The sequence below is a fragment of the Penicillium digitatum genome, chromosome 4 (assembly GCF_016767815.1).
Source record: "Penicillium digitatum chromosome 4, complete sequence".
In the NCBI taxonomy this organism is placed as follows: Eukaryota; Fungi; Ascomycota; class Eurotiomycetes; order Eurotiales; family Aspergillaceae; genus Penicillium; species Penicillium digitatum.
The window spans coordinates 873,222-900,598 of record NC_089387.1 but is presented as its reverse complement, the minus strand read 5'-3'; the positions used below and the strand labels follow the sequence as shown (position 1 = coordinate 900,598).

General features: G+C 48.9%; 12 protein-coding genes across 12 annotated transcripts; 7 read left to right on the top strand and 5 right to left on the bottom strand.

The window, feature by feature from the left end:
• Positions 1 to 233: 233 nt before the first annotated feature.
• Positions 234 to 1,415, top strand: Pdw03_0296 (putative tRNA threonylcarbamoyladenosine biosynthesis protein kae1; the record flags this gene model as incomplete). The annotated part of the gene is made up of 2 exons (XM_014681999.1): positions 234 to 585; positions 673 to 1,415. 2 exons carry the CDS (start codon positions 234 to 236, stop codon positions 1,413 to 1,415), a joined length of 1,095 nt encoding a protein of 364 aa, XP_014537485.1.
• A 561-nt stretch (positions 1,416 to 1,976) lies between these two features.
• Pdw03_0295 (Snf1 kinase complex beta-subunit Gal83, putative) lies at positions 1,977 to 3,446 on the bottom strand (the record flags this gene model as incomplete). Its single annotated transcript, XM_014681998.1, has 3 exons — positions 1,977 to 2,024; positions 2,078 to 2,654; positions 2,707 to 3,446. The coding sequence occupies 3 exons, from the start codon at positions 3,444 to 3,446 to the stop codon at positions 1,977 to 1,979; spliced, it is 1,365 nt and encodes a 454-aa protein (XP_014537484.1).
• Positions 3,447 to 3,766: 320 nt separating this feature from the next.
• On the top strand, positions 3,767 to 4,294 carry Pdw03_0294 (uncharacterized protein; the record flags this gene model as incomplete). The annotated part of the gene is made up of 2 exons (XM_066099560.1): positions 3,767 to 3,940; positions 4,031 to 4,294. The coding sequence occupies 2 exons, from the start codon at positions 3,767 to 3,769 to the stop codon at positions 4,292 to 4,294; spliced, it is 438 nt and encodes a 145-aa protein (XP_065957287.1).
• A 2,261-nt stretch (positions 4,295 to 6,555) lies between these two features.
• Positions 6,556 to 8,171, bottom strand: Pdw03_0293 (Magnesium transport protein CorA; the record flags this gene model as incomplete). The annotated part of the gene is made up of 9 exons (XM_066099559.1): positions 6,556 to 6,741; positions 6,789 to 6,920; positions 6,975 to 7,259; positions 7,321 to 7,446; positions 7,525 to 7,613; positions 7,664 to 7,815; positions 7,876 to 7,904; positions 7,962 to 8,011; positions 8,066 to 8,171. 9 exons carry the CDS (start codon positions 8,169 to 8,171, stop codon positions 6,556 to 6,558), a joined length of 1,155 nt encoding a protein of 384 aa, XP_065957286.1.
• A 969-nt stretch (positions 8,172 to 9,140) lies between these two features.
• On the bottom strand, positions 9,141 to 9,449 carry Pdw03_0292 (Aldehyde dehydrogenase (AldH12), putative; the record flags this gene model as incomplete). Its single annotated transcript, XM_066099558.1, has 1 exon — positions 9,141 to 9,449. One exon carries the CDS (start codon positions 9,447 to 9,449, stop codon positions 9,141 to 9,143), a length of 309 nt encoding a protein of 102 aa, XP_065957285.1.
• A 415-nt stretch (positions 9,450 to 9,864) lies between these two features.
• Positions 9,865 to 11,729, top strand: Pdw03_0291 (Fungal transcriptional regulatory protein, N-terminal; the record flags this gene model as incomplete). Its single annotated transcript, XM_066099557.1, has 7 exons — positions 9,865 to 9,986; positions 10,039 to 10,113; positions 10,177 to 10,755; positions 10,829 to 11,017; positions 11,075 to 11,340; positions 11,394 to 11,609; positions 11,668 to 11,729. The coding sequence occupies 7 exons, from the start codon at positions 9,865 to 9,867 to the stop codon at positions 11,727 to 11,729; spliced, it is 1,509 nt and encodes a 502-aa protein (XP_065957284.1).
• A 474-nt stretch (positions 11,730 to 12,203) lies between these two features.
• Pdw03_0290 (Thij/pfpi, putative) lies at positions 12,204 to 12,920 on the bottom strand (the record flags this gene model as incomplete). Its single annotated transcript, XM_014681993.1, has 1 exon — positions 12,204 to 12,920. The coding sequence occupies one exon, from the start codon at positions 12,918 to 12,920 to the stop codon at positions 12,204 to 12,206; it is 717 nt and encodes a 238-aa protein (XP_014537479.1).
• A 2,641-nt stretch (positions 12,921 to 15,561) lies between these two features.
• Pdw03_0289 (Indoleamine 23-dioxygenase protein) lies at positions 15,562 to 17,081 on the top strand (the record flags this gene model as incomplete). Its single annotated transcript, XM_014681992.2, has 4 exons — positions 15,562 to 16,031; positions 16,084 to 16,342; positions 16,393 to 16,845; positions 16,902 to 17,081. The coding sequence occupies 4 exons, from the start codon at positions 15,562 to 15,564 to the stop codon at positions 17,079 to 17,081; spliced, it is 1,362 nt and encodes a 453-aa protein (XP_014537478.2).
• An 882-nt stretch (positions 17,082 to 17,963) lies between these two features.
• On the top strand, positions 17,964 to 19,232 carry Pdw03_0288 (BTB/POZ-like; the record flags this gene model as incomplete). Its single annotated transcript, XM_014681991.1, has 3 exons — positions 17,964 to 17,989; positions 18,055 to 18,404; positions 18,484 to 19,232. The coding sequence occupies 3 exons, from the start codon at positions 17,964 to 17,966 to the stop codon at positions 19,230 to 19,232; spliced, it is 1,125 nt and encodes a 374-aa protein (XP_014537477.1).
• A 378-nt stretch (positions 19,233 to 19,610) lies between these two features.
• Positions 19,611 to 21,053, top strand: Pdw03_0287 (Alpha-1,2-mannosyltransferase (Mnn2), putative; the record flags this gene model as incomplete). Its single annotated transcript, XM_014681990.1, has 1 exon — positions 19,611 to 21,053. The coding sequence occupies one exon, from the start codon at positions 19,611 to 19,613 to the stop codon at positions 21,051 to 21,053; it is 1,443 nt and encodes a 480-aa protein (XP_014537476.1).
• A 2,393-nt stretch (positions 21,054 to 23,446) lies between these two features.
• Pdw03_0286 (Molecular chaperone (ABC1), putative) lies at positions 23,447 to 25,674 on the bottom strand (the record flags this gene model as incomplete). Its single annotated transcript, XM_014681989.1, has 2 exons — positions 23,447 to 24,549; positions 24,615 to 25,674. The coding sequence occupies 2 exons, from the start codon at positions 25,672 to 25,674 to the stop codon at positions 23,447 to 23,449; spliced, it is 2,163 nt and encodes a 720-aa protein (XP_014537475.1).
• Positions 25,675 to 25,957: 283 nt separating this feature from the next.
• Positions 25,958 to 26,928, top strand: Pdw03_0285 (Urease accessory protein UreF; the record flags this gene model as incomplete). The annotated part of the gene is made up of 2 exons (XM_014681988.1): positions 25,958 to 26,084; positions 26,135 to 26,928. The coding sequence occupies 2 exons, from the start codon at positions 25,958 to 25,960 to the stop codon at positions 26,926 to 26,928; spliced, it is 921 nt and encodes a 306-aa protein (XP_014537474.1).
• Between the last annotated feature and the right edge of the window lie 449 nt (positions 26,929 to 27,377).

Sequence of the window (27,377 nt, the reverse complement as noted above, 5' to 3'; positions counted from 1 at the left end):
GAAGAAGAAATTAATTGAGAAGAGGGGAAAGAAGAATCGAGTCGTGAGTATGCAAACTCAAGTCGAGAAGGGTAGCTCGGGTTTAGTTCGGGCCAACCGACGGGTGCCGCTTTTAGTGCTGATAACGATAACGAAAATCATAGCAGGTCTCCCGGATCTGTTGCATTGCGTATGGTTTTGTTAGCTTTCTTCTGACACACTCTCTCCTTGATACCTTCAAATACCCGCACATCATGATTGCAATTGGTATGGAAGGCTCCGCCAACAAATTGGGCATTGGCATCATGCTACATCCCAAGGATGGTAGTCCCCCGCAGGTCCTCGCCAATATTAGGCACACCTATGTCTCCCCGCCAGGTGAGGGCTTCCTGCCTAAGGATACAGCGCGTCACCACCGATCATGGGTTGTAAAATTGGTCAAACAAGCTCTCAAGGAAGCCAAGGTCTCTGTTGACGATGTGGACTGCATTTGCTTCACTAAGGGTCCCGGAATGGGTGCCCCGCTACAGAGTGTGGTGGTCGCGGCGCGGATGTTGAGTTTGCTTTGGGGAAAAGAACTAGTTGGGGTGAACCACTGCGTTGGACGTATGTTTATGTACACACCATGGCATAGACAATGCCTCCTACTTGGAGTTGGAACTAGAACAAACCGCTGACATTGTGGATCTCCAGACATCGAAATGGGCCGTCTCATCACTGGCGCAACAAACCCAGTCGTCCTATATGTCTCCGGCGGTAATACACAGGTCATTGCATACAGCTCGCAACGATATCGCATCTTCGGCGAGACCCTCGATATGGCAGTAGGAAACTGTTTAGACCGCTTCGCGCGAACACTACACATCTCTAACGACCCAGCACCAGGATATAACATTGAACAGCTAGCGAAGCAAGGAAAGCAGCTAGTTGATCTACCATATGTCGTAAAGGGCATGGACTGTTCATTCTCCGGGATCCTGGCTGCGATTGATGGCCTCGCTAAGCAGTGGGGGCTAAGCGGGGAGGTGAAGGCGCGAGAAGATGAGCAAAAAGCCTTTGATTCTACCACTACCGCAGACGAGTCATTGGAAGGCAAACCCACACGCGCAGATTTATGTTTCTCTCTCCAGGAAACTGTCTTCTCAATGCTTGTTGAAATCACCGAGCGCGCAATGGCGCATGTTGGATCAAAACAGGTTCTCATTGTTGGCGGTGTTGGCTCGAATGAGCGTTTGCAGGAGATGATGGGCATTATGGCACGGGATCGTGGTGGAAGTGTCTATGCGACGGATGAGCGGTTCTGCATCGATAACGGAATTATGATTGCACAGGCTGGTATGCTGGCATATGAGACCGGATTCCGGACTCCTTTTAGCGAGAGTACTTGTACACAACGGTTCCGCACGGATGAAGTGTTTGTGAAGTGGCGGGATTGAGTCGAAGCCTTGTTTGAACCAAAAATTATCTTTATCATGTATTATGAATTGAGCGAGTCAGATCTGCTATCCTTTTGAATTCAGTTAGATGAGTTTGGAAAAAGTTATTCAACATTCACCACTCATCTTAAGCGGGTTTCCCAGACATTTGTAGTATCCTTGCATTAATCGAAGCGCCTGTACAGCTGTGTGATTTGCCCATGATCAAGTCCCAAATCCGTTCCCAGCACCCAACACGAAAATAACGCCTGAGGAAATATGCAATATGTGGTGATCTCCTCACTAAGATGCGTTGTTCAACGCAAATTCATGCCTGTTGGTAGTTTAATGACTGGCCGATCTAGTAGTAGGACCTAGTAGCCATTATGGACGAGGATTTCAAGAACACCTGGACAGACAGGAAGCAGACGGGCGAGGGCCAATGAGTCGAACGAGGCAGGAAATTAGCTGTAGATATTTTATCTGTGCAAATCAGATAGACCACAACATGTCCGAGGCAGTATTCGGTGAAAATAAACTGTGTGCATGCAATTAGAAACCGCCTATGTGTTCGGAGATAGCTCATTCTGTGATATCGCCAGTCGGTTTGTACAAAATAGTCGTAACATACTGCAAACACGAGATTAGTTAACCCACGAAAAGTGGATAAAGCAGTGACTTACTTTTCTTTTATACCTGGTTGTCACGCTTGTAGCCAGGACACCGTTCTTGATACTGCTCGTGGCGAGGTGGTTCAGGACAGTGTGATTCGGGTAGTTCAAAACACTGCTATCGTCTTTCATGGGAGTTGTGCCGTTGAGAATTGACTTGCCTAAGAAGAGAGGCAGACTGGGAGGGGTAGCCGTATCTCCGATGACATTGGCAGCCTGGACATATGCCGGGCTGTCTTCTTCCTGATCTAGATCGGCCAAGAATTGAGGAATGGCATCACCGAAATCACCAGGTGACACCTCTTCCTCGATTTCTTCCTTTTCTAGAGGGTGGCTCTCGGTATCCCCTGGTTCATGCTTAGAGGAATCCGGCAACGTGTGTGCAGGGGGAGCTCCCGGCTGAACGGCTGAGTCCTTGTCATGCGCATCATCTGCACTGATTTCAATGTAGTTGACCAGATGATTAGTGAAATCGACAGCAGTCGGAAGGTTATCCGCAGCGCGCATTGTTCCATCAACAATGAATTTCAAGTGGTGTGTACCAGGGCGAAGGTTCAGAGTAGTGGACATAACGGACGGATTTTTTTCACTATCAAGTGTTAGTGGAGGTCGTAGAATTTCAAAATATTCAATTAACCAACCTCCTGTGCAGGCGGAACTTCTTCTCCCAGTTAACAAAAGTTCCAGTAACATAGACCTTCTGAGCAGGCGCTGTCCATTCGATAACGACAGGGATGGCTTTGCCCATGCCACTGGTAGTGTATGGCTGGAGCTCATCAAGCAACTCTTCCTCTTCGGTGGTCGTATGACCTGCAGCCAGAGTATTCCGGTCCATCTGTTCATCCAAGAGCCGATCCGCGGGGAGCGACTGGATGTGCGAGTCCTCAGGGCCAAGGACGGGCGATCCGGGCGTGGTATTGGCATCACCAATTGGCAATGGCAAGCGCGGTGGATGTTGTAGGTGTGCTGATGCGCTATAGTACGAGTTGAGGAGCGGGGCCGATGGTGCCACAGGATCGCGCCCCGGGACATGGCGCGAGACCGGAACTTGGACCGGGTTGGAGTGGTCGCGAGATGGGATGTCCTTGACCGGGGAGGGCTCCACTAGACGTGCATCTCGAGGTGGAGCCCTTTCTATGTTCTTGAGTGAAGTTTCGGGGGCATTTCGGGATTGTAGACGTTCTTGCACGGATCCTTGGTATCCCGCCGAGTGTCCAGCGGCTGTCTCTTTTGTGGCCGAAGGATCGGCGGCGGTGGCCTTAGGGGTCGAGATCGCATTTAGGGAGGATCGACGGGCGACTTTCCGGTCGCTTGTAGAGTTGTGGCGGGCATGGGCTGGGTGCGTGTCGCCCACCGGGCCTTTGGAAGGGTTGTTGCCCATCGAAGGCGGGGAAGGTAAGATGACTTTGGGCCGAGTCTTTTGCTGGGAGTTGGGGAAAGAGGAGGGCCGAAATAAGTCACAATGGCAAGATGAAGAAGTCACTTCCGATGCTAGCTCAAAGTGAGGATTGACGGTGGGCAATAATCAAAGTCGATCGAGGCACTCGCATTGTCAAAGTACAGTAGACGCCGATGACGCCGGGAGCCTAATCCGGTAGAATAGGGCTTAGGGCTTTGTAGTTCGACCGCGGCGCGTCTTGCTTGCATATCATAACAGATCTAGATGCATATATTGATTTGCTCCCTAACTTCATAATCATCATGGACTGGGTATCAATCCTAAAACTTCCTCTATCGCTTGTTCTTGGCTTGACAATCCAATTACTGTCCTACTTGTTGTCAACCCTTCTCTTCATCGCATCCCCAGTGATCTACATCGGACGTGTCGTCTTTTCCCTGGCCTTGCTCCCATTTCGTATCCTCGTGATATTAGAGGTATGTCGTGAGGCAGGTATCAGACATCTATGTTATCTGATATCTTCATCTCTTTGCTCATTGGTTGTAGCATTCACTAAGCTCAAACAGGCATTCATATATTTCATGACCGGGGCAGTCATTGTCGGGGCCACTATTGGCATGGCTCTACATTTTACTGGCAGCACCATATCGAATCTCCTGCAAATCGAAGAGTCAGATGAGCCAAGGCGACCTCGTGTGAAACGGGAGCTTCTAGATTTCGAACCACAGCGTCTACCCTTTGACTTCCTGGAAGCACAGACAGAGGATCGCAAGCTCCTAGCCTACTCGACGATCTTAGAGGAGGAGGAGAACAGCAATGAGTCAAGTTGATTTAGAGATATATCTTAAATTTAGTGTATCATAATTTAATATTGCAGTTGAGTCTCCGTGGCAGGCCAGACACAAACTTGTCATTACAACATAGACTGCCAAGAAACCCACTAGGCATTAGAGCTGACCTGTCCAATCTGTTTGCGACGTTGTGATATCAAAGATAATAACTGGAACAGTCTTTTGCGTCTATACTTTAGCCAAGATACTGATGAGGGAAAGACTACTCAAAAGACTACTAACAGAACCAAAAAGACTACCAAAAAGATGTGACAAGGCCTCAAACGAGGCCAACTATTCGTTTTTCACTCGAGACAGAAAGATTTACCAATGTGCACTGACTTTGTGGTTCCCCAGTATTGCCTAATCGATGTGTTCCAGCCAGTCATACTAGACTCCAACAACACAAGGTACGAAGTGTATCACACTCTCAAAATCGTTCATCCAAGTTTTTAAATTCTTTCTCTTTCTTTCATTTCACAAACCGTCTTCTTTGCAATGCAAAATCCGGCCCACAATGGTTCGAATTAATGCATTCGCCGCGGAGCAAGTAAGCAACCCTAAAGCCCCATTCCACTCCCAATTCCAAAAAATCAACCTACCTAGTTACACAGAACTGACAACTAAAATTGGATGGACCTCTGTCCCATTCTCTTGACCGTGGCAAAGAAAATCATCTGTCTGTTGCCTTGAATTTGGGTACGAGAGTATCATTGCAGCAGGGTTCATATCCAAAGCTTCCAGCTTGGCCGGGATCTGGTTGGGTTGGATTGCTTCGCCGAATCCTGAGATAATCGAACCTTGTGCCTCCGCTCGTGATTACACTCTAATATCGGTTGTTCAAATTGATGACAATGTGGCTACTCATGTATTGTCTAGTCTGTGCGTAGAAAATCTGTTGCAGCGCAATTTTCTCCTGTCTCGGCCGAATGTCGCTGCCCTGAAAGCAATCATCGAAGAGCATAACTGGGCTATGAAGTGGGCAAAGCGAAAAGTTGGACCGACGGCGTTCATCAAATTTTCGGACAATGACGGAAGGGCAACGATCTCGAATTCTTCTAGCGACACCAGGAAATGACCGGGGTGGTGCTGGTCCCTGGGAGTTAGTACTTCGGGCTTCAGAGGGAGGGGGGAGGAAGGATGGGGACTTCCGGGGATATGCGAGATTGGTATGTCTCCAGGGCAATCAGGCGATGGTTGATAGATTGAATGCTTTGAGATAATTCAAGCGTGAGGAGAACGAGAAGTTGTCCCTAGCATACCGAGGGCCTAGAAAATAATCAATTCTAACCCAAGTTTCGCTATAATGATGTTGTCGATGCCCAAAACTTACTCCAAAGCTCTCGTGCTCTTGTGAACTTCCCCATCCCATGAATTTGCATGTCGCCTATCCGGTTATGGCTGAACTCACGTTCATTGGTATCATAGGTTTCCCAGCCAACAATAAACATGGGCCAAAGGACCGATATCATTTGCAGAAGAGAGCAGTGGATGCCTTTCATAGCTGCTATCAATTTGCTAATGCTCTCTTTCACAGATTCATGGTTTCTTGGGGGTGTTTGAATTCGGCAGTCGAGGTGCCGTATAACGGAGTTTTCGAAAGAAAGATGTATACTTCGCAGCTCAAGGGAATCCCCACTGGAAGTTGGCGTCGCACCAAGTGAGATAGCCGCGCAAATAACAGAGCCAATTTCAAAGAGCATCCACATATATTGTCGACACCCGGGTTCAACAGATCAAATTATCTATCTAGTGACCCAGGATCAGAGCTCATTACACTTTTAGTATCCAATCTCGATAATCCTGCGAGAACATCTATTGCTGCGAACAATTCCACCAAACACTGAATGGATCAGTACTGCGCGGTGTTCCTTGACTGCTCTAAATAGCACTTCAACGATGCATTACTCCGCCAAGATGAGTCCGCCGTCCCTGCATGCTCCCATGGCACATATCAGTAGTACACAGAGAAATTACCCTCCTGATAGTCTCAGCTGTCAGTGTTGCATTAGTTTTACTGAGAGCCGAGTGTCGGCTGTAAATTGACCAATATGTGAACCGAAGCAGGACACCCTTGATTTTGGTCCTGTGTATAGGTGAAGTCGGTTGTGGTAACTGCGGGCGAAATTGAGGAGGGCATACAGAGGATGGGATGTCTCTAGAGAACAGGAAGAGTGCTGACAGAGATGCACCTACCACAATTGCGGTGGCTTTTCGCTAATACTATATTTTGTGACTCTCGTCTGATGAGCGGAAAAAGGTCAATATCCGCGGCTAGATTTCAATTTGATAAAAAGACGCCGAATAGACTCGCTGTTTAGCCATAGAAGCCAAACAAAAATCGTAGCGAGAGTTAAAGAAACCGTGACAAGCCAATAAATCCAGATATCATGAGATACGCCAATAGATTCTCTATCAAAGTCGAAGAAGTTCATGCCGAATAATCCCTTCGACTATTAGCGGCTTAACTGACCCAGATAAATTCTTAACTTACAGATACAAAGGTCCCTGGGAGATATATCATGCTCACAATGGCCACCGTTTTCATCATCGTGTTGTCTGTGAGTGAGTGCTGTGCCATTTGAAGGGAAATCTCATTGTCCCTTTGGGAGACGATATTGAACGCCTGGTGAGAAGTATTAGCTACTAAAGCCTTCAAGATACGTTGAAATGTAGCTACCAGATTGATTTCATTCTGCAATCTTTCACTCAGTGAAATACATCGGAGTTTTGTGGAACGAAGGCTCTTTCCGGCGAAATAAAACTGTCTCTGTATATCTTTCGAATGCCATTCTATTCTGGCTGCCGGAGTCGGATGGTCTTCGTCGAAGATGGAACATGAGTATATGATGCTATCCAGCGTCTCCAGAGCAACATCGAGTATCTCCTTTGAGTGACTGATATGTCTCGCCAAATCATGAAGCAAAATGAACTGTGGCTTAAATTCTCCAAGATTCTTTTGATACTACAGTGAACATCTTAGCTTAGTAGAATTTCCAAAAGAAAAATCAGAAAATCAAACTTACTGCTTCAACTTCCCAAACCATACCACGGAGATCCCATATAGCTTGATCGTAAAGTTTCCGCATCTCACCAACGAATATAGCATGCCACCCATATGGATCGCTCGTGTGAATGGAGCGTAGCGAGATCTGTAGTTGGGGCATTAGGTACCTTGGAAAATCCAGAAACACGACCAGTTGTTTTGAAGTGACCCAGTCCTTCCGTACAAAGATAGCGAACTGCATCCATTCATCACATATCCCAGAGGTCTCGAGATTTTTCCAGATTCTCTTAAGTTTGAAAAAGCTCCAAGAATCTACCACACATTAGCAACAGCCCGAGATAGTGTTCATATTGACAACCCACCATAAGCCAAGATCTCCCCATCTTCACCTCGATGATACTCGCATCCGAAGGTGCCGTTTAGATTCCTCGACAGAATAAACCCGAATTCTGGGGGAAAGAAGTTGTTGACTCCTTTGCATACCCATGCGCTGAGTACCTCTGTAGACACAAATCTACGAATGTGTAAGAATTTTTCCGCACGGCATTTGTGACCTAGGGGCAATTGGATGTACATGATTTTTTGAGGAGACTTTTCCTCTGCCTAGATATAAAATGGGCGAGTTAATACCGTGCATCTCAGTTGGTTATCGGATCATACACGAATTTCAAGTTCCAACGTTGATAGTCGCTCGTGATATTCACCACCGTCTTCAAAAATGTCAGAAACCGCAAAGTTGACGCCAGTAAATGTGTAGACCTTACGACTTGAGGGCTCTAAAATCAGCACACCACCATTCTGAGATAGCCGTTTGGTTGACGTTGACCCCACATAACCAATTTCTGGAGAAACAGCTTTGCATGGCGACATGGTATACGGAGAAGACAAAGGTATGTATCTGCATCTAAGCCAACTTCACAAGACGTGCTGGTTGATAAAGCCTATATACTTCACGCCGCGGGCAGTGGAGAAACGTCAAATCAACTTCGTGCTGACGTGTTCAGCGCTAATACACATGCTAGCCTGTTTAAGAGCGGTTGGACGGCGTTCACCGGAACAAGGCGGGCTAGCATACTTTAGCGCTGGAGACATATCCCGCTAAACTCACAGACCGGACGGAATAGATAGTCGGGTCAACAAAGCATTGGCTTTCCACTGAAACAGTAGGGACGGATCGACCATCTAGACCCATTAGACACCATAAGACATCGACATGTATTGGAAAATCTGAGTCAGCTCTGCTAAGTAAGTACGTATTGGCAAAGCCAGACTAGAAGAGATCGAACAAGCACCACGATATAGGACAAGTTCGGTACCGTCAAGATTCTCGATGATTTTTTACCTTGCGTTAGACAAGCTATAAGGCTGAGCAGGTGCATCAATAGGTGCTAGTGGGATCGGACCAACCGTAAATAACTGAGGGGATGATGATGATGATGATGATGATGATGAATTCATTGACCCGATTTAGCTCGCTTTACATACATGCTGCTATGCGGGGGTTGCGTCCCAGAGCCCGCTCCCGACGATAAATGGTGGTGCATTCCCAGTATGCAGATCCACCCTGTGAGCAGGACTCGATTTCTCGAGGTCCTGCCACCTGAAAAGTAAGGCCACAAACCGGCCGGCGTAATGCAAACAAGACAAAAGAAATGTAAAGAAAGTCAATCCATCTGCCCGGTGTAGATGGTTTCCCGTAGTCCCCGCGGGCGCAGAGTGTCCCCTTCTTTCTCTGCAATGCACCTTCCACTTCTTCACTTCTCTACCTCCACTTCTTCATCCAGCTCCCCGAGTCACCGAGTCCCTGTATCCCCAGGACTGCCAGGTCTACTTGCTGCATCACTCCGGCAGGTCGAACACGAATAGGTTCGGGTCATGGCGCCATGCTTCTTCGTCTTCATCGGCAGCGTGCGTTGTTCTCCATGTGCGTTGGTGTGAGGTGACCTCGGCGGACCTGGCGCCCGGCCACTGTGATGTGTTCCCTGTTTCTCCAACATTCGCAGTGTCTTGGGTTGGTTTCGGTTTTGAATCCTCCTCCCCCTGCTCCTTACCCATGGCGACCGAGTCCACTGACTGAAACTGTCCCAAGAGTCCCGATGCGATCATGAACTTCGCCACGATCGGCGCTGCCTTCACTTCTGTCAACATTGCTTGTTCTCCAAGCGTTGTCGACACCCCCTCCATAAACAATTCCTCCACCATCTCCGACCGCAGTTCCTTCAGAAGCGGGCACTCCAGCAAGACATGCTTCACACTCTGGTTTCCCAGGTCACATTGACAGCGCGGTGAGTCGCTTCGCTTGATTTTGGACAGATATTCAGCAAGTCCGATGATACCTGTGCGGAGTTGGATCAAAACTGATGTTGTCGCTTTCCGCAGGCCCTTCCAATAAGTCAAATTTGACTTGCTTGGCACCTCGATCATAACTGAGGGGACAAGACGAGGATTTGTCAGCTGGAACGCCTCAAACTAGAAGATTTGGCAGTGTCTTAAATTTGGCATATACAAGCCCCATCATTTCTCGAGCTACAACATTGAGATCATGTAACGTATGTCACTAATGATGGATAACACAACCTCGACGGACTCACCTCGTCGGCTGAAGAAAGCGGCACCTGCGTGCGAAAAATGCCGAGTCCTCAAGGTGAGATGTATTCGACACGAGGAAGGGCAGCCTTGTACCAAGTGGGTGTCACATCCCTAATCGTATTATTTTCTTATGGTTAATTTTGAATAGATGTGCCAGATCAAATTCTGAGTGCGTAGTTTCAGAGCCGAGACAGCGAGCTCGAGTTTCACAACGAGCGAAACCGTACGTGACCGCGGAGGGCGATCTAGTCAACAGGTTACTTTTGCTGACAGGGAGGGGATAAAGGAGGCTAGCTGACCTTGAGTCGAAGCTCGCTAATATCATCAGTCTTCTGTCACACCCTAGCGCACCCATTAGTGGAGGAGTCCAGCCACCCGTGGATCTGGATTGCGGACTGGCTGCAATTCCGGAATATCTCAGCGACAGCCCAAATCCATCAGCTGAATGGATGAACCAATTGTACATGGCTAGTGCTGAATTGGATGAAGGCCTGGAGTCGAGCGAAAACCATAATACCATCGAAAATACCCTTGAAAAATCTTGGGACACCTCAACTGCGATAGACGCCGCGTGGATCACCGATTTGGGCCTCGGTCCTGTCGTCCTTGAGCATCTTTTAGACAGGTTCCGAGGCATGGCGTCCTACTATCCATTTGTGCGGCTCTCATCCGGCTGGAATGCTGCGTCGATGGCTGAAGATCGCCCCTTCCTATTGCTTGCAGTGGCTGCCGCTGCGTCCTCAAATTACTGTCACCTTCAGGATGCTTTGATACAAAAATTCAAAGAATCTCTCAGTCAGCGGGTCCTGATAGCTGGTGAGAAGGATCTAGATCTGCTCCAGGGACTACTTGTTCACCTTGCCTGGTAAGAGATCAGCTCCCACACTGCCTTTTAATTCTGTCGGCATTGGAGGCACCGGCACGCTGATCATCGCCAGGTTCCATTTCCACTTTGTTCCAGGAAGCCAACAAACCTACCAGTACTTACAAATCGGAATCAGCATGGTAATTGACCTTCGCCTTGATCAAGAAGCTGCCGACTTGCTTGAGCAGCGAACTGAGCTGGGCGACAATTACATCCGGGAAGCATGTCGTGCTTATCTAGGCTGCTATTACATGTCTAGCATGTAAGATGCCATTCTCTATCCGGATAAGCGCCAAAGGGCCTGAGCTGACTTGGATAGAATATCAATGTCTTCGGGAAAGCCCAACAATCTCCAATTTCACGAGGCCATGCTTCGATGCGCGATGATGCTGCAACAGCAGCCAGAATTCGACACAGACCTCTTGATGTACCCAGTGACGAAAGTGCTACAGTTTGCCGAGGAGATCTGTGAGACTTACCGGTTCGAAGGCATTCATGGAGCTCGCCTGTACATCCATGCTGAACGTTTCACGACGCGGTTAGAAGAATGGTGGTCGTCTCTATCGACGGATCTTCGCAACACGGGTAGGACTCTCCCAAGCGTTGGGCTTCTTCTTTGGCTGATTGAAAATACGTAGTATTGTTGATCAACGGCTATCATGCTGTCAAGATCCGGATCCAAGAAATGGGCTTGGTATACTGCTACGGGCAGAGAAGGCCACCGCCTCCAAAGGCACAGGACGAATTCACCATGTTGTCTACACCTCCGATGATCATCAGCAACTTGGTCAAATGTGTCAGCTCTACCAAGGAATTTCTCGATTTCTTCTTCACTATTCCCGCTGCGCAGCATGGTGACTTGCCATTTTCCACGTGGTATCAGTTTATTTTCGCCATATTTGTGTTGTACAGGTTGTCTGTGGGACTCCCAGAAGTACCTGAATGGAACGGGGAGATTGCACAGCAATCTGTGAATCTGCAGGAATATCTTGAGAGACTGTTGTCTAATCTACAGTCTACAAAGCCATCACTAGATAGGCAAATACCGACCAAGAGTCTCTTTTCAATGCTGCCCGAGATCATAGGAAATGTTAAAAATTCCTACATAGTGGCAAAAGAGAATCTGGCACATGTCAGTGATAGTCATCATGCACATCACAAACTTGGGGCTTCAAAAACCACAGCATCGTCAGCTCCAGGGCGGCATCGCTGCCCTGCGCTACGATATTCGTGCCGACATGTCGCCCCAGCTCCGGATCAGCCCACACTACAACATGCCATTGCCACAGAAGTCCAGAAAATAGAGGATGAGAAGCTCTGGGGCGATCTTTTGTTGATGGATACACTTTCTAGCATGACAGCTTTATCATCTGCTGAGTTTTGACCAGATTTCTCTACTCCAGATCTCAACCCCCCACCTCAAGCCGCAGCTTCAGCATATCAACGTTTCAGATCTCATCGGGAAAGACGTGGGTGGAAATCTTTTTTCCGGTCGAATCGTATCGCTGGGGCAACACATTGAAAAGTCCATCAACATCCCGCGGTTCATAATCAAGCGACAATCCCGCATGAATAAGAACGTCCAGCCCAAAAGTCTCCTTGATCCAGTGGGCAACCATGTCCATCCCCGCCACAGCTCCACTCCCAGTCCAAATGTTGCCATCAATAATCCACTTCTTCTCCTTTGTCCACTTCACATTCGGGTATTTCTTCTTTAGCCAATTGTACTCGAGGTTATTGACTGTAGCTCTCCTGCCATCTAGAACGCCAGTGGCTGCAACAACCGCGGCGCCGGTGCAGGTCGTGAACAGTAGTTTTCCCGAGGCAGCATGACGGCGAATGAGGTCCTGCAACTTTGGAGGAAGACTACTTCTCGCAGGGCTATCCCCACCAACGATGAGGATATCCAACTCGGGGACGTCATCCGCAGTCACCGTAGGCACCATGGTTACAAAGCTTGTAAGCAGGCGCACCGGCTCCATGGTCTCGCCGACATGGTGGAAAACGAATTCGGGCGCCTTTGCTAGAAGTTTCGGATCCACGGGGGTGTAGCAATTGATCCCCTCCATGAGCATCTTACTCGCGGAATTGAGTAGATCCAATGGTCCAATAACGTCGATCGTCTGGTAATCGAAGAGAAGAGCGCCAACTTGGATGGGAGCCATTTTGTGAAGAGTATCAAAAGAGGAATGTCCCAAAAAAAAAGGAGTTTTTAGCATGTTGCTAGTTGATGGCATTAACTGTCTTTACTTTAATACTAAGGGGTTACCATTTTCTGGAATATCACAGAATCGCGGAGCGGGCTGCTTCGAAGGCTCCGCCCTCCGGGATCGACACGGGCAACGAGGTAAAAATTCATGACCCACGTCCGTAATTCGATTTGAAATCATTGTTCGAGGATTCTCGTGCTCTACGGATTTCTTACGGATCATGGAGAGATCCGATCCCGTCAACGTGCTCTTCCTCCTGAGGTGTCTCCCCTCGTGGACCCTTCGTCCGATTAGCCCCGGTGGAATCTTTTATTCAATCATCTTTAGGATATTCCAAATCTCCGAGCAGCGTGTCCACGTCTGTGCTTTTTTTGCTGGTGACGAATTGCTTACTAGTGCCGCTAGGGCAATCGACGATAAAAGTGCTTAATTAAAGGGTAATGCTCGAAAGCTATTGGTGATGGGATGATTGGCCCATTTCCCTACCTCTCACAATTTTAGTCTTAGTCAACGCCAGGTCTCGATGGTCTTCCAAGGGTTGTTGTTTTCTCCTACGTGATAACACAGAGAAACAATTAAAGCTCGCCCATCGAAAAGATTTGAAAGTATACAGGTCCATTCAGAAATGACTTAATTCGCAAGCCAAAGTCTTGGCCGTAGGGCTTGGAAAGGATATAAGAGTGCATGTCCGTAAATCTAGTACTATAGCTCATCTCTATACTCGGAGATAAGTTGATCTGGGGAAGTTAGGATCTGTCTCCGACTTTCATCTTTTCATATCCCGGCGAAAAGTCTTATCATCTATAGCAATAAATAACAAGATGCTTTTTAAACTCGTGTTGATAATATCCAGAGGCCAGTCACTAACAACAAGGCCCCATCTCCCGAAAAAAAAAAAAGTCCCCGCTTAAAGCTTTCTCTGATGACCAGTCGGCAACGCTGAAACCCGGCTAAATGTTGTCAGTGGCTAGTAATACTGCCGTGCCGTGGGTGTATAGTTCTTTCAGATCAGTAGTGGAAATCGCATTTTAGACGTAGGGGCTCACCATGGATTCGAATGTCAAACTCAGATCGAGATACCCGGTCTCTCTCAAAGTGGTGCTCTGCATTGCTCGCAGATTGGATCTTCTGGCTGACATCGAGTTTCAATCCAATCTTCTGTTCAAGATCAGCCCATACCATTGGTGCGGGTGCAGAGCGATCAGATGGGACTTTCTTTCTCTCCATGCGTCGTATGTTAAATCGTTCAGGCCAAACGCGAATGAAACAGTCGTCGAAGATTACAACTTTGCGACAACTCGACGCACAATCAACTAAAAAAGCCCCTGCAGTGACACCGAGTTGACCAAAGTCTTCGTATTCCTCCAGTGTGATTGAAGTTTTCATCGTCTCAGGCTGGCTCCTTTTACCGGTCATCCGTGACCCTTCACTCTTCTGTTGAAAATAGAAACCGCTCCCACGGGGCTTGCCAAGAAGTCGCAGAGCTGGAAGTAAGGTTGTCACGGTTCAAGGAGAGTTCTGGGCGAAGGCGAAGATATTGTGTTCCGGTAGTATCCAGCGATTGGGCATTGAATGTGTGGAGACCCAGGGATCGCCAAAGGACACGAGAAGAGGTTTTCTCGAATTCGGGTCGATGAATTCCGACGAAAAGAATCAGATCGTTTCTTTTAGTGGTTCTGTTTAACCTATAGTCTATTTCTTGGGAGACAAGAGCACGAAAGTGTCGACACGTTCTCGTGAGTGATAGTAGGGCTTTGATCGGGAGTCTGTTCACGATCTGTAAAAGGAGCTACTGGGATCAGTTCGATTCAGCAATTTCCCCCGGCCTTTTTCTTGTTTCTTGTTTTTTTACTTCATTCGGCAGCCAACTCAGCCTCGCTTTTGAACTTCCGACTACAGGCATGGTCCCTCGACTCCGTTTTGATCCTTCCACAAGGTATGCGAAGTCAAGGCAAGGGCAATGAATCTGTAATCTACTCCCCACTTAATCGATGAATGGAAATTTCTCCAGTAGTGGATCTCCTAACAGGTCTTTCAGACTCACATTGGTTGGAACTGTGTTAAATCAGTCACCTCAAATGCAAGGCTTGGGAATTGTTGAAAGCAGCTGATAGGTTCATAGGTTGTGTTACCCAAATCCCGTATAGCAGCAGGAAAAACCCGGAATCAATTTCGGGGGCGAAGTAAAGTAGTCATAATACGCAGTGAGTGTCGTGAATTATCCACAAATGCAGTAAATATCAAGTAGTCTACCTGGCTAGCCACCAAGGGTTTAGTATCCTCATAACTCACGATTGGCATGTACGTTCCAGATCGATGTATCTTGCAACCAATGATAGACCCTCCTCTTTTGGAATGCTGTTCTCAAGCTACCCGGTTAGTCTAATTGGAAAGGTGAAATTCACTTGGACTTCTAGTGTAACTTCAAAGCCCTTGGCATCCAAACCTGCGGTCAACGTGATGGATTTTTGAGAATGCTTTCAAAGCACTATAAATTCACTCCTCTCGCGGCCAAAGGGCATTGGAAAATCATAGCAAGCCCAATGTCTTCAACGTGTTATCTCTCAGCCAAACCTTTATCATCCATTCTGAGAACATGTTGTCCTACATCTTCCTCACAGCGACGGCTATAGTCTCCGCGTTCAAATCCTTGCTCGCTCGATTTTACCCGAAAATTGAGCACTTATCCCTTATCAGAGAAATTGAGCCTTCAAACGAGCCCATTAAAGCTTTGCAGACCATGATCGAGATAGACGGTGCCGGCGCTTGGCCTCCCAAAGCCTCTTATCGAGAATCTTGGCCAGTAGTACTTCATCCCTACCATGATATTTTCGTCGTATTGGCTCCACTGCTCCCGGTCATCGATGTTTCGCTGGATTCTACCATCAACCAATGCCGCCGAATGGAATACCAACAGCGATTGCGGATACTGCTAAAAGAACGCGTGAATCTGGGGCTAGTTAAAGAGACGCTGTCGGCTGCTGCAGATGAAACATCTTGCGTGATCACCAACCAACAGTATAATGGATTTTATGCGTGCATCAGCTATCTGCGCCATGCGTTCCGGTATGAAAGATGGAAGGCTGATTTTGGAATTCTCACTGACAATATCTTACAGGTGGGGGACCATTCCTATCGTGGAAGTTGCGCAGCAAGAGAAGATCATCGACTTCCCTCCCGAGTTGGATCTGCCTTGGGATTTTATCCGTCAAAAGTACGGCATCACTTCGCTAGGGGGAAATGTTACGTCCAACTTTTTCTGCAATCTGGATAGAGATCGGAACAAAATTGAATACGCAATCAATGGCAGCATGCCCGAACCAATCCCATCGGCTGAGTACTACCTGATCTATGCATTTACGGAGCCAGAAAGAAAGGTCTGCTCCCGGTAGGGCATTTTGAGGATCACCGCTCACAAGGATCATAGGCGTTGCCAGTGTACTACCACCTAGTGCAGTCCATCACGTGTTTTGAGAGGGATCAGAAACATGCCTGCGTGGAACACCTCCAAAGTCTGACCGTTCACCTACGAGCCGCTTTCCGGGTCTACTACGAGTATGTCATTGATTCTAAAATACCCCATAGCGTCTTTACAGCCTACATCCAAGGCTTTCACGGCTGGGCCGCCGGGGAGATGATAGACGACAAGTACATGGAATACGATGGGACTTCCGGTGCCAATTTGGTCCTCTTCAATGTTCTTGACTTCTTCCTCGGACTGGAACCTTTCCTTGCAGAGCAAGACTACGTCAAATATTTCTCCTCTTCCCAGCGGCGATTCCTGACTTCGATCAAAACCCACGCCTTCCGTGCCGCAGCCGAGCAGGCGAATGATGTTGATTTGGTGCAACAATTCGATTACATTGGAAAACAGCTCCGTGTATGGTTCCATACCGATGACTTCGAATAACGCTAACTTGTATTTCTTCTGTGTAGACTTTCCGCAGTGCACACAGGAAGCGTACCAGACAATACCTAAGTCAAAGCCGACCCGAGCGCTTGCTCATGACTGCCGGGTCTTCGATGGTGCACTCTGAATCAGGGCCAATCACTATCGAAGACCTTGTCCAGCTCGTCGATGATGGGCTAAGGAAGAAAATGACTCAAACCAAATGACATTTCGGTGCAGAGCATTGTTATGCAAGAAAACAAGTCGGTTTACCGAGGCAATGCTATTTTGTGAAGTTGCACAAAGAGTTGACAGAGAGGCGTTGATTGTCAAAGTGAGGTGTCAGAGTCCGATCTCTGCCTCCGTAGCAGAGAATGGACTATGCAACGGAGTCTAGATTAATCCCGAGTGGGAGGCCAATAGAAAATTTGGATGCGAATCAATGCCAATCACCTGATTCGTGCCTAACCAGATGAACTTGCCTTTGTATCAATGGACCTGGTCATGATAGGGGCTGCCATGCGCGTTTGGTGGGCAAAATTCCAAGGTCGCTACCAGTAAGAATGAGATATAGAGATAGTTGGAAAGGTGAGATGGGAAGACGAGCGGCGAAGACGGGGCTTGCTGTTGGAGGGCAGTGAAGGGTTGCGTGGCGGGGTATAGGAGCGACAACGACCAAACTAACTCTCACAAGTAATGCACCGATCCGAATAGCACATTCCCTACTGCTGGGCATTATGTTTAGTGCTGACAGACAGCTAGAGCGAAGCATTCATTATCTTGCAGATACCTTCAATTGTAATCAGCAACGCCTTGACGACAGATGGCCTGTACGGATGCCCTGGTACAATGTACAAAGGTTGAAAATGTGCCCACCTCATCAGCCCACGTATCCCCTTGCTAGAGGTCGCCTTGTTTTTAAAAATAGATTAGGTCTCACTGCAGTGTCAAGAGAATCGCCTTGCCAAGTACTTCGTGGCTTGGTTTTTGACGAGAACTGTGCCCTGGGATTTCCTATTTAACCAGCAGGCCATTATATCCTGACCGTCGTCACTTTTTCAGGAGCGACATTTTCCTTGGTCTCCTCCTCGCTTTTTTTACTTTTCATCATGTTGGCCCAGAAGAAACCTTCCAAGTGTGTCCAAAGAAGATGACGGGGTATACACACTAACACGCCGATTCTTGCTAACCATCAAACAGGTCGATCTTCGCGAAGCCGCCTGTCAAGATCGTCGTGAGCAGTGAAGAACGCGGTTATTATGTCCACCGTGGAACCCTCGAAGCTCACCCCGCATTCGATGCCCGACTGAAGGCTTTAACAGACGATTACGAGGAGGCGATCGATTGGAGCGGCTTTGACGAGCAGACTATTGATTGCGTATTAAGCTTCCTTTACACGGGAGGCTATCAGGCACCTCCAGCGATCTCTGGGGTAATTGAAAAAGAGGAGACCGATGCGGGGGAAGAAGCCCCAGCGCCAGACGGGGAAGAAGGTGAAGAAGAACAACAAGAAGTCGTAGTACAAGAGGCGGAGGCGGAAGTTGAAAATGGTAATCATGTTCCTTTTCCCACAATGCCATCTCATTATCAAAAAGGAACCAGACACTAACATCCACACCACCCTTGCAGAGCCAACGTCACCACCTTCATGGCCACACTCACCATCGCCAATGTTTACTGCCCATAAAAGGCCACTATCACCAGTTGCCGAGTCCTCCGTGACCCCAGACTCACCACCAACTCAGGCCATGTCAGAGAGCGACCTTAATGACCGACCCCTCACCCCCTTGGAATACTGCGATGGGGTCACTCTCGCCGCTGAGCACGCCTCGACGCAAAAGGTCCCAGACCAAGACCCTGAAGAAGAACAAGAACAGGAAACCGAAGAAAACACCGCGGCTGAGATTTATCTCCACGCTCAAGTCTACTCCTTTGCGAGTCAACTCGCCTTCGCCAAATTGGGGCAATTTTCCCTCAACCGTTTGACCCAGGTCCTTGTGGCCCTGGAGCAAACAGACAAAGTCCTATTCCCGTACCTGGTGGATGCAATTCGACTGATCTATAAAACAACCAGCGCTGTTGATGATGCGAGGAACTTGCTATCTCAGTTTGCGGCACTGCAGTACACTACGCTGGTCGGTGAGGATCTGGACGAACTTATCACAGAGGGAGGGGAGTTTGTGGTCGATTTATCGCATAAGCTTGCGAGGAAGTTGACAACCATCGCAATGGCGTTTGAGAGGATTGAATATCTTACTCAGAAGAATGAGGAGCTGAAAGCAGAAAATGCCGAGAAAAATGAAGAGTTGAAGACTTTGAGAGAGGAGGTTAGGCGTGGGCCAACACAGGGCTTTCCAGCTTTTACATATCAGATATGACGTTGACAGGTAGACGGATGTTGTGGACAGCCACTGTTCACGTCATTGTTGATGAAGGTCTTATTTTAAACCCAAGTTTTGGGCAATATCGACGTCTAGAGAGTCTTCCATATCCATCAATGAATAGCCCCAGAGCCATATGGCATTTGTACAAAACCCCTCGATATACCTCCAAAGAGGTCTGGGCAACCAAGGGACAATCTTTCCGGCTTCCATTCTAGCAAGCTCAGACCGTCACACTACCTGTCTCACTATAGAACTTGCAATAGCTTCGCCGATCACAGTGCGGGCACCTCACTATCTACGTCATTAATGCTATCTTCGATCTTATCCGATCCAGCTTCTGTGGGGACTACCCCAGCTCCGAGACAATCCACGATGATCCCGCGATCCTTTCTGCGTGCACGATCACTATTGGCAGCTCTCACAGTGGCAGCTTTTCTGACCTGGACAATAAGGAAACGTTTCCCATCATCCACCCCAAATTTCTCATCTCAGACCATCACCAAAGACCTGACACCGTCACATCACCAATTCTGGCGGGAATTCCACGCCCTACTAGAGAAATATGCACCAGACACAGACCCTATCATTGAATATGAGAAGGCGTCTACAGAAGGCTTCAATGCCCACAGTCCACCACCGCGCCCAGATACTCTCTATATTCCGGAGGGAGACATCGCAACCATCAAAGAAGCACATACTGGGTTCATCAATGCAATTAGCGATTCGCCACCCGAGCTCCCCTACCTCCCCGATACAAAAGGCATAGTCTCAACCGCAGGAGGCTCCTACCTCCCCGTGCTAGTGATATCCCTCCGCATGCTCCGCCGAACCGGCTCCACACTCCCAATGGAAGTCTTCCTCTCGGACGAAGACGAGTACGAAAATCACATATGCGATGTAGTCCTACCATTGCTGAACGCGCGGTGCGTAGTTCTGTCCCGCATCCTCATCGCAGCCCCAGCCCGGATTCAAAAATACCAATTCAAGCCCTTCGCAATGCTCTTCTCCTCCTTCGAAGAGATCCTCTTCCTAGACGCAGACGCCTTCCCACTCGAGAAACCAGAACGTCTTCTCACCAAGGAGCCCTTTCTCTCAAAAGGAATAGTCACCTGGCCTGATTTCTGGGCCTCCTCCGTCTCTCCGCTCTTCTACGACGTCGCAAACTACCCACCCCCACCAATGGATCTACGCCAGTCAACAGAATCGGGCGAAGTCCTGCTCTCTAAAAAATCTCATACCCGCTCCCTCCTCCTAACAACGTACTACAACTACCACGGGCCCTCGCACTACTACCCGCTCCTTTCACAAGGCGCCGCCGGCGAAGGCGACAAGGAGACCTTCGTCGCTGCCGCAACCGCTTTGCGCGAATCCTTCTACCAAGTCAGCGAATCCATCTGCGCCCTCGGCCACGAAACCCGCGGTGGGATAGCGGGCTCTGCAATGGCGCAGTTCGATCCCGTGCAGGACTTCGCTTTGACAAGTCGTGGGGTGTGGCGCGTCAGAGGCGATGACAGTCCTGCGCCAGCTGTCTTTTTCATCCATGCCAATTTTCCCAAGTTCAATCCGGCCACTATCTTTGAAGTCCATGAGGTTAATCCTGCATTTACTGATGAGGGTAGCTATACGCGGGCCTGGACGATGCCGGTGGAGGTTGTATACGGGCTTAACCGCAGGGTTGATGTCGAAAAGGGATTTTGGGAGGAGATTCTTTGGACAGCGTGTGAGCTCGAGGGTCTGGTTCAGAGTTGGGTTGAGCATGAGGGGATTTGTGACGCGGTCAAGGATTACTGGGGCGCTGTCTTTGGGGTGGATTGATTGCTTGTTCCGTTCGAGCTGCTAGTCTCCAGCATGCGGCGTGAAGAATTCAAGTGCACGCCCCGGTACTGCTGTCAGCCATTTTGAGATGCATCTTAGCCGTACCATAAAGCCGGTGTGTTTCTCCTAGTTACTGGCTTCGTTTGCACTTCTTGCTTTGTGCAAAGCACTGGCGGGACAGCTATGGAAGAGTGCACTCCCATCTTACATTCTTACGCTTGTCAGAATTGAATTGAGCCTTAGGTCCTCGGAGCCCCTGGCATGAGGAAGATAATTTCTTGTATCCAAAAATCAGCACCTGCTTAGGTCAAGACGATAGCGCTCTGGTGAAAAAGCATTCGAAGACAGAGCTCACTCATTGACTCTTACGTCCTTTGAGATACAGTTCAAGCCTCCATCATCTCCCTCAACCCCTTTCCACAATCTACTTTCTGTAAAGGAATGGGTCAACACCATACTACATCCGGGATGACTCTGCGGAAGCTATCTCAGGCATCTTGCTCAACTGGGCGGATTATGTCAAAATAGGTCATTGGCAATGGAACAGGTAAACAGTTACAGATCGGAGTAATTTGATACATGCACTCTATAGCGTTGGAAGAAGCATCCCGATCGGCTGTCCTGATCAAAAAGGGAACTCAAAGTAGAAAGCAGGATCGATTTTCTCTAGCTTATACCATTATCATGCATGTCTTATTCGGCCACACTTGGACAAGCATATCAGAGAGTAGTCATAGTGCTTATGAGAGAAGACGCATAATACTATCGATATAGGATGGACTATATATGAATATTGAACTTCCTTCCTATCTCTACGGTTCTCCTTTCTTCATTTCCCTCTACATCGCTCTCCAAGTTGTCTTTTATATTTCTCTCTACACTCTCATCACGTCTTTGCCACATCTTCAATTTTCTTCTTATCCTAGTCTATTTCCTTGTGAGGGGAATTCCGTTGCTAACTATCAGTACCCGAAAAGCACACCACATCCTGCGTGAGGTCTCTCGAGATCAGATGAGGTCGCGTACCTTGACCCCCGACAAGCAAAACAAACACAGTAAAGATGGATATTATACCCAGGTGGATAGAACAGGTGCTAACTCTATAGTTGACTCTAGTAATGTGTAGCCTCCGATACGGTAGTGGCGGCAAAGCTCGTCTGTAAGCTGGTTAAAACGAAATCTGGCCCCAAAAGAGATACTTTCAGGCTCATCATAAAAAACGGAAGAAGCTCAAGGACTCCGACTCCGGCCGCTAGGAGGATTAAAAGGCTATCCATAAACAGGTCTCGAGGATGAAGGAAGAGCCCGCGAAGAAGGTCATATGGAACCTCCAGGAATAAAGAAAGGCGAAAATCGGGTAGGGGATTCTATAGCAGCGCCACCTGCCAGGGAAGGAGTGGTTAAATGGATTAGCTTTATATATTCTATAACCCGGATAGCCTCTTATTTGGGACTGACATACAAGCAAAAGTAGACTGGTAGAGCAGCAGAAAGCTCTTGGCTTAGTCGGAGTGCAAAGAAATGTGTGGACTTTCCCCGGGGGGGGGGGGGGGGGGGGGGGGGGTTATCTGGGCTAAGACATGGCCATAAGTAGATCCCTCTCGTGATTAATGCACTGTGCAAACCAATGCAGCCAACTAGATCATACGCCTTTCAGTCTTGCAGATGCGAGAAAACCGAACTTTCAGGAAGTAGAGAAGACATCACCGAGAAGGTGCGACGAGAAGTTTTTTTTTTAAAAGCCGGTATTACATTGCATATCGACTGCAACAATCACGACTTCATACCAACTCTTTAGTGGACACAATAGAGTGTCCCGATGCATGTGTTGTCAGAGGGTCTCGAACCGAGACTAGGAATCCGGGCCAGATGAATTCCAGCTGCTTTTCCTTATCACATGTGTCTCTGATGCTGTTAATTCGAGAAATCATGTGTGCACAGTTCACAGTAGGCATACAGTCTGCGAGTTCGTGTATAAGTCTCATTATTTCGGTGGGGTTCCCACTGCCTTGGGATGTGATACAGCTCGCAAAAAAAGTTTCAAGCATTTGGAAAATCGAGCTTCCTAGCTTCTAGGCTTAGACTTTGTATTTTAGACAACTGCATTCTTAGAAGCTATGGAGGTAGACTTAAGTCACCAGAGATCACCGAGTGATATCAAACTAAACCCACTTTGCGTTGAGCCGCGTGGACGCTTGGACCGGGAATCACCGGGAAGCGCTCTTGGCACTCCTTAGTGCGAGCTTAATGTCACTAGGCGGGATCCTTAGAAGGCCCTTGGATCACCACACAACCCCAAAACATTCCAGAAAACATCGTCTCTTCAATAGTTAATATACAATATACATCGTCTACATAATCTATAGTAGCACAAAGCCATATCCAAAATCCCTCTAGTCGACCTTCAACCCATTCCTCCGCGCCGCCTCAACAGCCTCAGTGAACAAAGCTTTACAAGGCACCGAGCTACCAAGTCTGGCACAAAGCAAGAAAGCCCCACTTAACTTCCGATGTAGCGAGTATGTCTCCTCAGGCGGCGGCGCCAGCCGTTCCCGAATCATGACTGGGATAAGCGCGCGCACGCGGTCCGTGATCGTCTGGTTACTGAAATCATATAGATCGGGTGAGGAAAGCATGAATGGCTCGGCGATGGTCGTGATCGAGCTGACGTGTGCGTCAACCATCGCCTGCGATTCCATCCCGGTCAGGTATCCCAGTTTGACCGAGAGGTCGTGGCAGCTTTGACGGTCGTTGCGGGAAGCGGCGATTAGCGTGCGCACGTAGGTGGTGATGAATTCTTCCGGGTAGGCGCGGGATGCGCCGAAGTCGAGGAGTTCGAGTTTGTTCGTAGAGGCGTTGTATAGGAAGTTGGTCCAGTTCGGGTCGGTTTGCATGTAGTGGAATTCGGCGATCTCGCGGAGGCAGAGGCGCATGATTTGTGTGCCGATCCAGTCACGTTGGGTTTGCGTGAAGTCGGTTACTTTGGTTACAGCTACCCCTTCGAGCATTTCCATCGTGAGGACTTGTTTGCCCGAGGCGTGGGCGATGATCTCGGGAACGATGAAAACGGGGTCGTCGGCTAGGAGCTCGCGGAAGCGAGTGGCGCCCGCGGCTTCGCGGATGTAGTCGCATTCCCAGGCTAGTTCGGTGCGTGCGTTTGCGATTGTCTTGTCAAGGTACAGGCCTCTTGGAAGGAGGCGGGAGGCTGTTAAGAGAATGGAGAGGTTGTTTAGATCGCTGTCGATGGAGTCGGCGACGCCTGGGTATTGAATTTTTACGGCGACGGGTTGACCGGTGCTTTTAAGGACGGCTGAGTGTACTTGGCCAATTGAGGCTGCTGCCATGGGAACCTCGTTGAACGAGGTGTAGAGGTCGCGCCAGTTGGGTCCGAGGTTGTCAGCAAGGACTTTGTCGCGCTGCCAGGCGGGCATGTAGTCTGCGCGATCTTGCACGCGTTGAAGGACTTGCTGGATTTGTTCGGGGAGCATGTTGGAGTCTAGAGAAATAAGGAAATTAGAAAGGAGCTTTAGATATACTGGTGAGCTAGGCGATGCAACGCACCTTGGATGCTCAGCATCTGTCCCAGCTTGAGAGCTGCACCGCGCATTTTGGACAGCTTAGCTACCATTCGTTCCATGTTACCAGCATTGAACAGAATCGAGCCATTTTCTTCGCTGCCAGTGGCCCGCCGTAGCCTCTCCCCGACAGCGCCAAATGCCATTGAGGTCGCTAGACCACCATACTGCCACAATCTGCCTAGACGAGATGACGGAACGCGGGACTCCAGCATCTGGTACCCTTTTTGCTCCTTGACCTCACCGATAGTACTCGGGCTAGGCACCACATCTTCGGCAACGCTAGCCGCAAGCTCTTCCATTTCCTGAGCCTCGGCCTTCGGAGCCACTGTGGAGACGGGCTTAGCAACATCCGCAACCGGCTGCTGAGGCTTCGCGGCTAGCTTCCAGTCCCTCTTCAGCGTCGGCTTTCCGGAGATCATGCGCGACACTCTCGGGCTGTGGAAAAGATTCTGGATCATCTCCTCGGACATCTCCTCCTCGACCATAGCAGGCTTGTCCGACTCAACAGGCGAGTGGAAAACATCTGCGTTCAACCCATTACTAGTAACTTGAGCATCGCCCGTGGCCTTAGGTATCTTCACTCTCGGTAGTCCTGAGGGATCCGGCTCTGACCGAAGCGATGGCTTATAGAAGACATCCTGCTGCTTGCTTACATCCAGGCCGCCCAATTTCTCATCGTTATTGTATGTTGTCGTGGAAGCCGGGATCTGCGATTCGGCCTGGTGTTGCAGTTTGCGGGCAAGGTCGGGGGGTGGCGATGTTGTAGTGATGGCGGGTGGCTTATCGGCCGGTGTCGACTTGTCGGGTAAGTCTGCCGGGCTCGGCGCAGATGGTGGCGACGGTTCGTCGAATCGGCGTGCTAATGCGGCAGCAGCTTGAGCGGTCAGGATCAGGCCCTCTGTTTGGGCCTTGATTCCTTTGGTCAGGGAGGATGTGCGCGTATATACATCTAGCTGGCGTTGCCGGATGGCCAGATGTTTGGCTGCAATCGTTTTGGACGCATTGAGGAACTGGATCGCGTCGAGCAGACGCTTGCCTGACATGGTTGTGGATCTGACTTTAGTTCATGACGTGGGGAAAACAGAGCCAAAAAAATGTCTGCAAGATTATAAATGTCTAACCGGTCCAAAAACCGTTGATTACGTGAAACAAGCTGATAGGGAGCACTCGGAGTTGTGCGGCCTCCGCTTTCTTTTGCCGATCAGCGAACTTCTTCTCCAAGACCGCCCGCGATACCCTCCGGTCACTACATGAGAATCCATTAAAATCTGTACTTAACACAAACTACAGCAATGATACTTTTTCCGTATAATTAACAACTACACTATGATCCTCAAAGACACTCAAGAGCTCGAAGCAGAGGTCATCCTTCTTGAGTCGCAACTCCAAGATGCCCGCGCGCGACTAGCAGCCTCCGAATACCCCCACCCACCCTCCCCACGGGCTGTTAAAGGTAGGCAAATCTATACCTCTAATGTCGCATCTCTAACTGACCTCTCCTAGAACGGTATACTGTCAATGAAAATAAACCTACGACTTCGACCTGCACATCTCTTCACGCCCTCCTCCTCCTCTCAGACTCCGCACTCCCACTAGGATCCTTCGCCTACTCCAGCGGACTAGAGTCATACCTAGCGCACAACAAAACTTCCTGCACAGCCCCAATAGCCTCCTTCCACCGCTTCCTCAAACTCTCCATCGACTCAATCGCAAGTACATCTCTCCCCTACGTGCTAGCCGGACATCGGCACCCCTCTACCCTCGATACACTAGACAACGACTTGGACGCATCAACGCCGTGTATCGTCGCCCAGCGTGCAAGCATCGCCCAAGGCCGCGCGCTGATCGGCGTCTGGGAGCGCGCATTCAGAGTCAGCTTTGTGGGGCCTGAGAACCCAGCTTCGGGGGAAACCGCAACCGCCGTCACTGCTATTGAGGATTTGTCCGATGCGTTGAAGTCTTGTCTTGCGGAAGATGAGGATCTCGGCCCCAAGGGCCACTTTGCCCCGCTGTGGGGTGTGGTCTGTCGAGCTATGGGTCTGGACTTACAGCAGACGGCGTATGTCTTTGTTATGAATCACGCTAAGGCTGTGCTTAGTGCGGCCGTCAGAGCGGGTGTCATGGGTCCTTACCAGGCGCAGAATGTGTTGGCTAGTCAGACACTGCAGGATACGATGATGAAGCGCATTGCGCGGGAATGGGATATGCCTGTTGAGCAGGCTGGGCAGGTTGTCCCTGTGCTGGATCTTTGGATTGGGAGGCACGAACTGTTGTATAGTCGGATCTTTAATTCATGAGAACATGAGAACATGAGAACATGAGAACATGAGAACATGAGAACATGAGAACATGAGAACATGAGAACATGAGAACATGAGAACATGAGAACATGAGAACATGAGAACATGAGAACATGAGAACATGAGAACATGAGAACATGAGAACATGAGAACATGAGAACATGAGAACATGAGAACATTATGAAATTGAGAAACTTGATAATGGAAGATTGAAATCATGGGGGCATGGGCAATCCTCACATTGCATTCATCATGATCCTTTGTGCTTTTGGTTTTGCTCCGTACACGGTAGTCTTACATGACACAGAAATCTAGAATAGGCTCAGCCTCTGAGGAAAATCAGTGTGAGTCGGCCTCTCGCCCAGAGAGGATGAAGAACGACGCCCGTGCGCCTTGAGAAACCCACCGTTTCTTTGGTTTGTAATGAGAAAAGTAGGAAAGAAGAG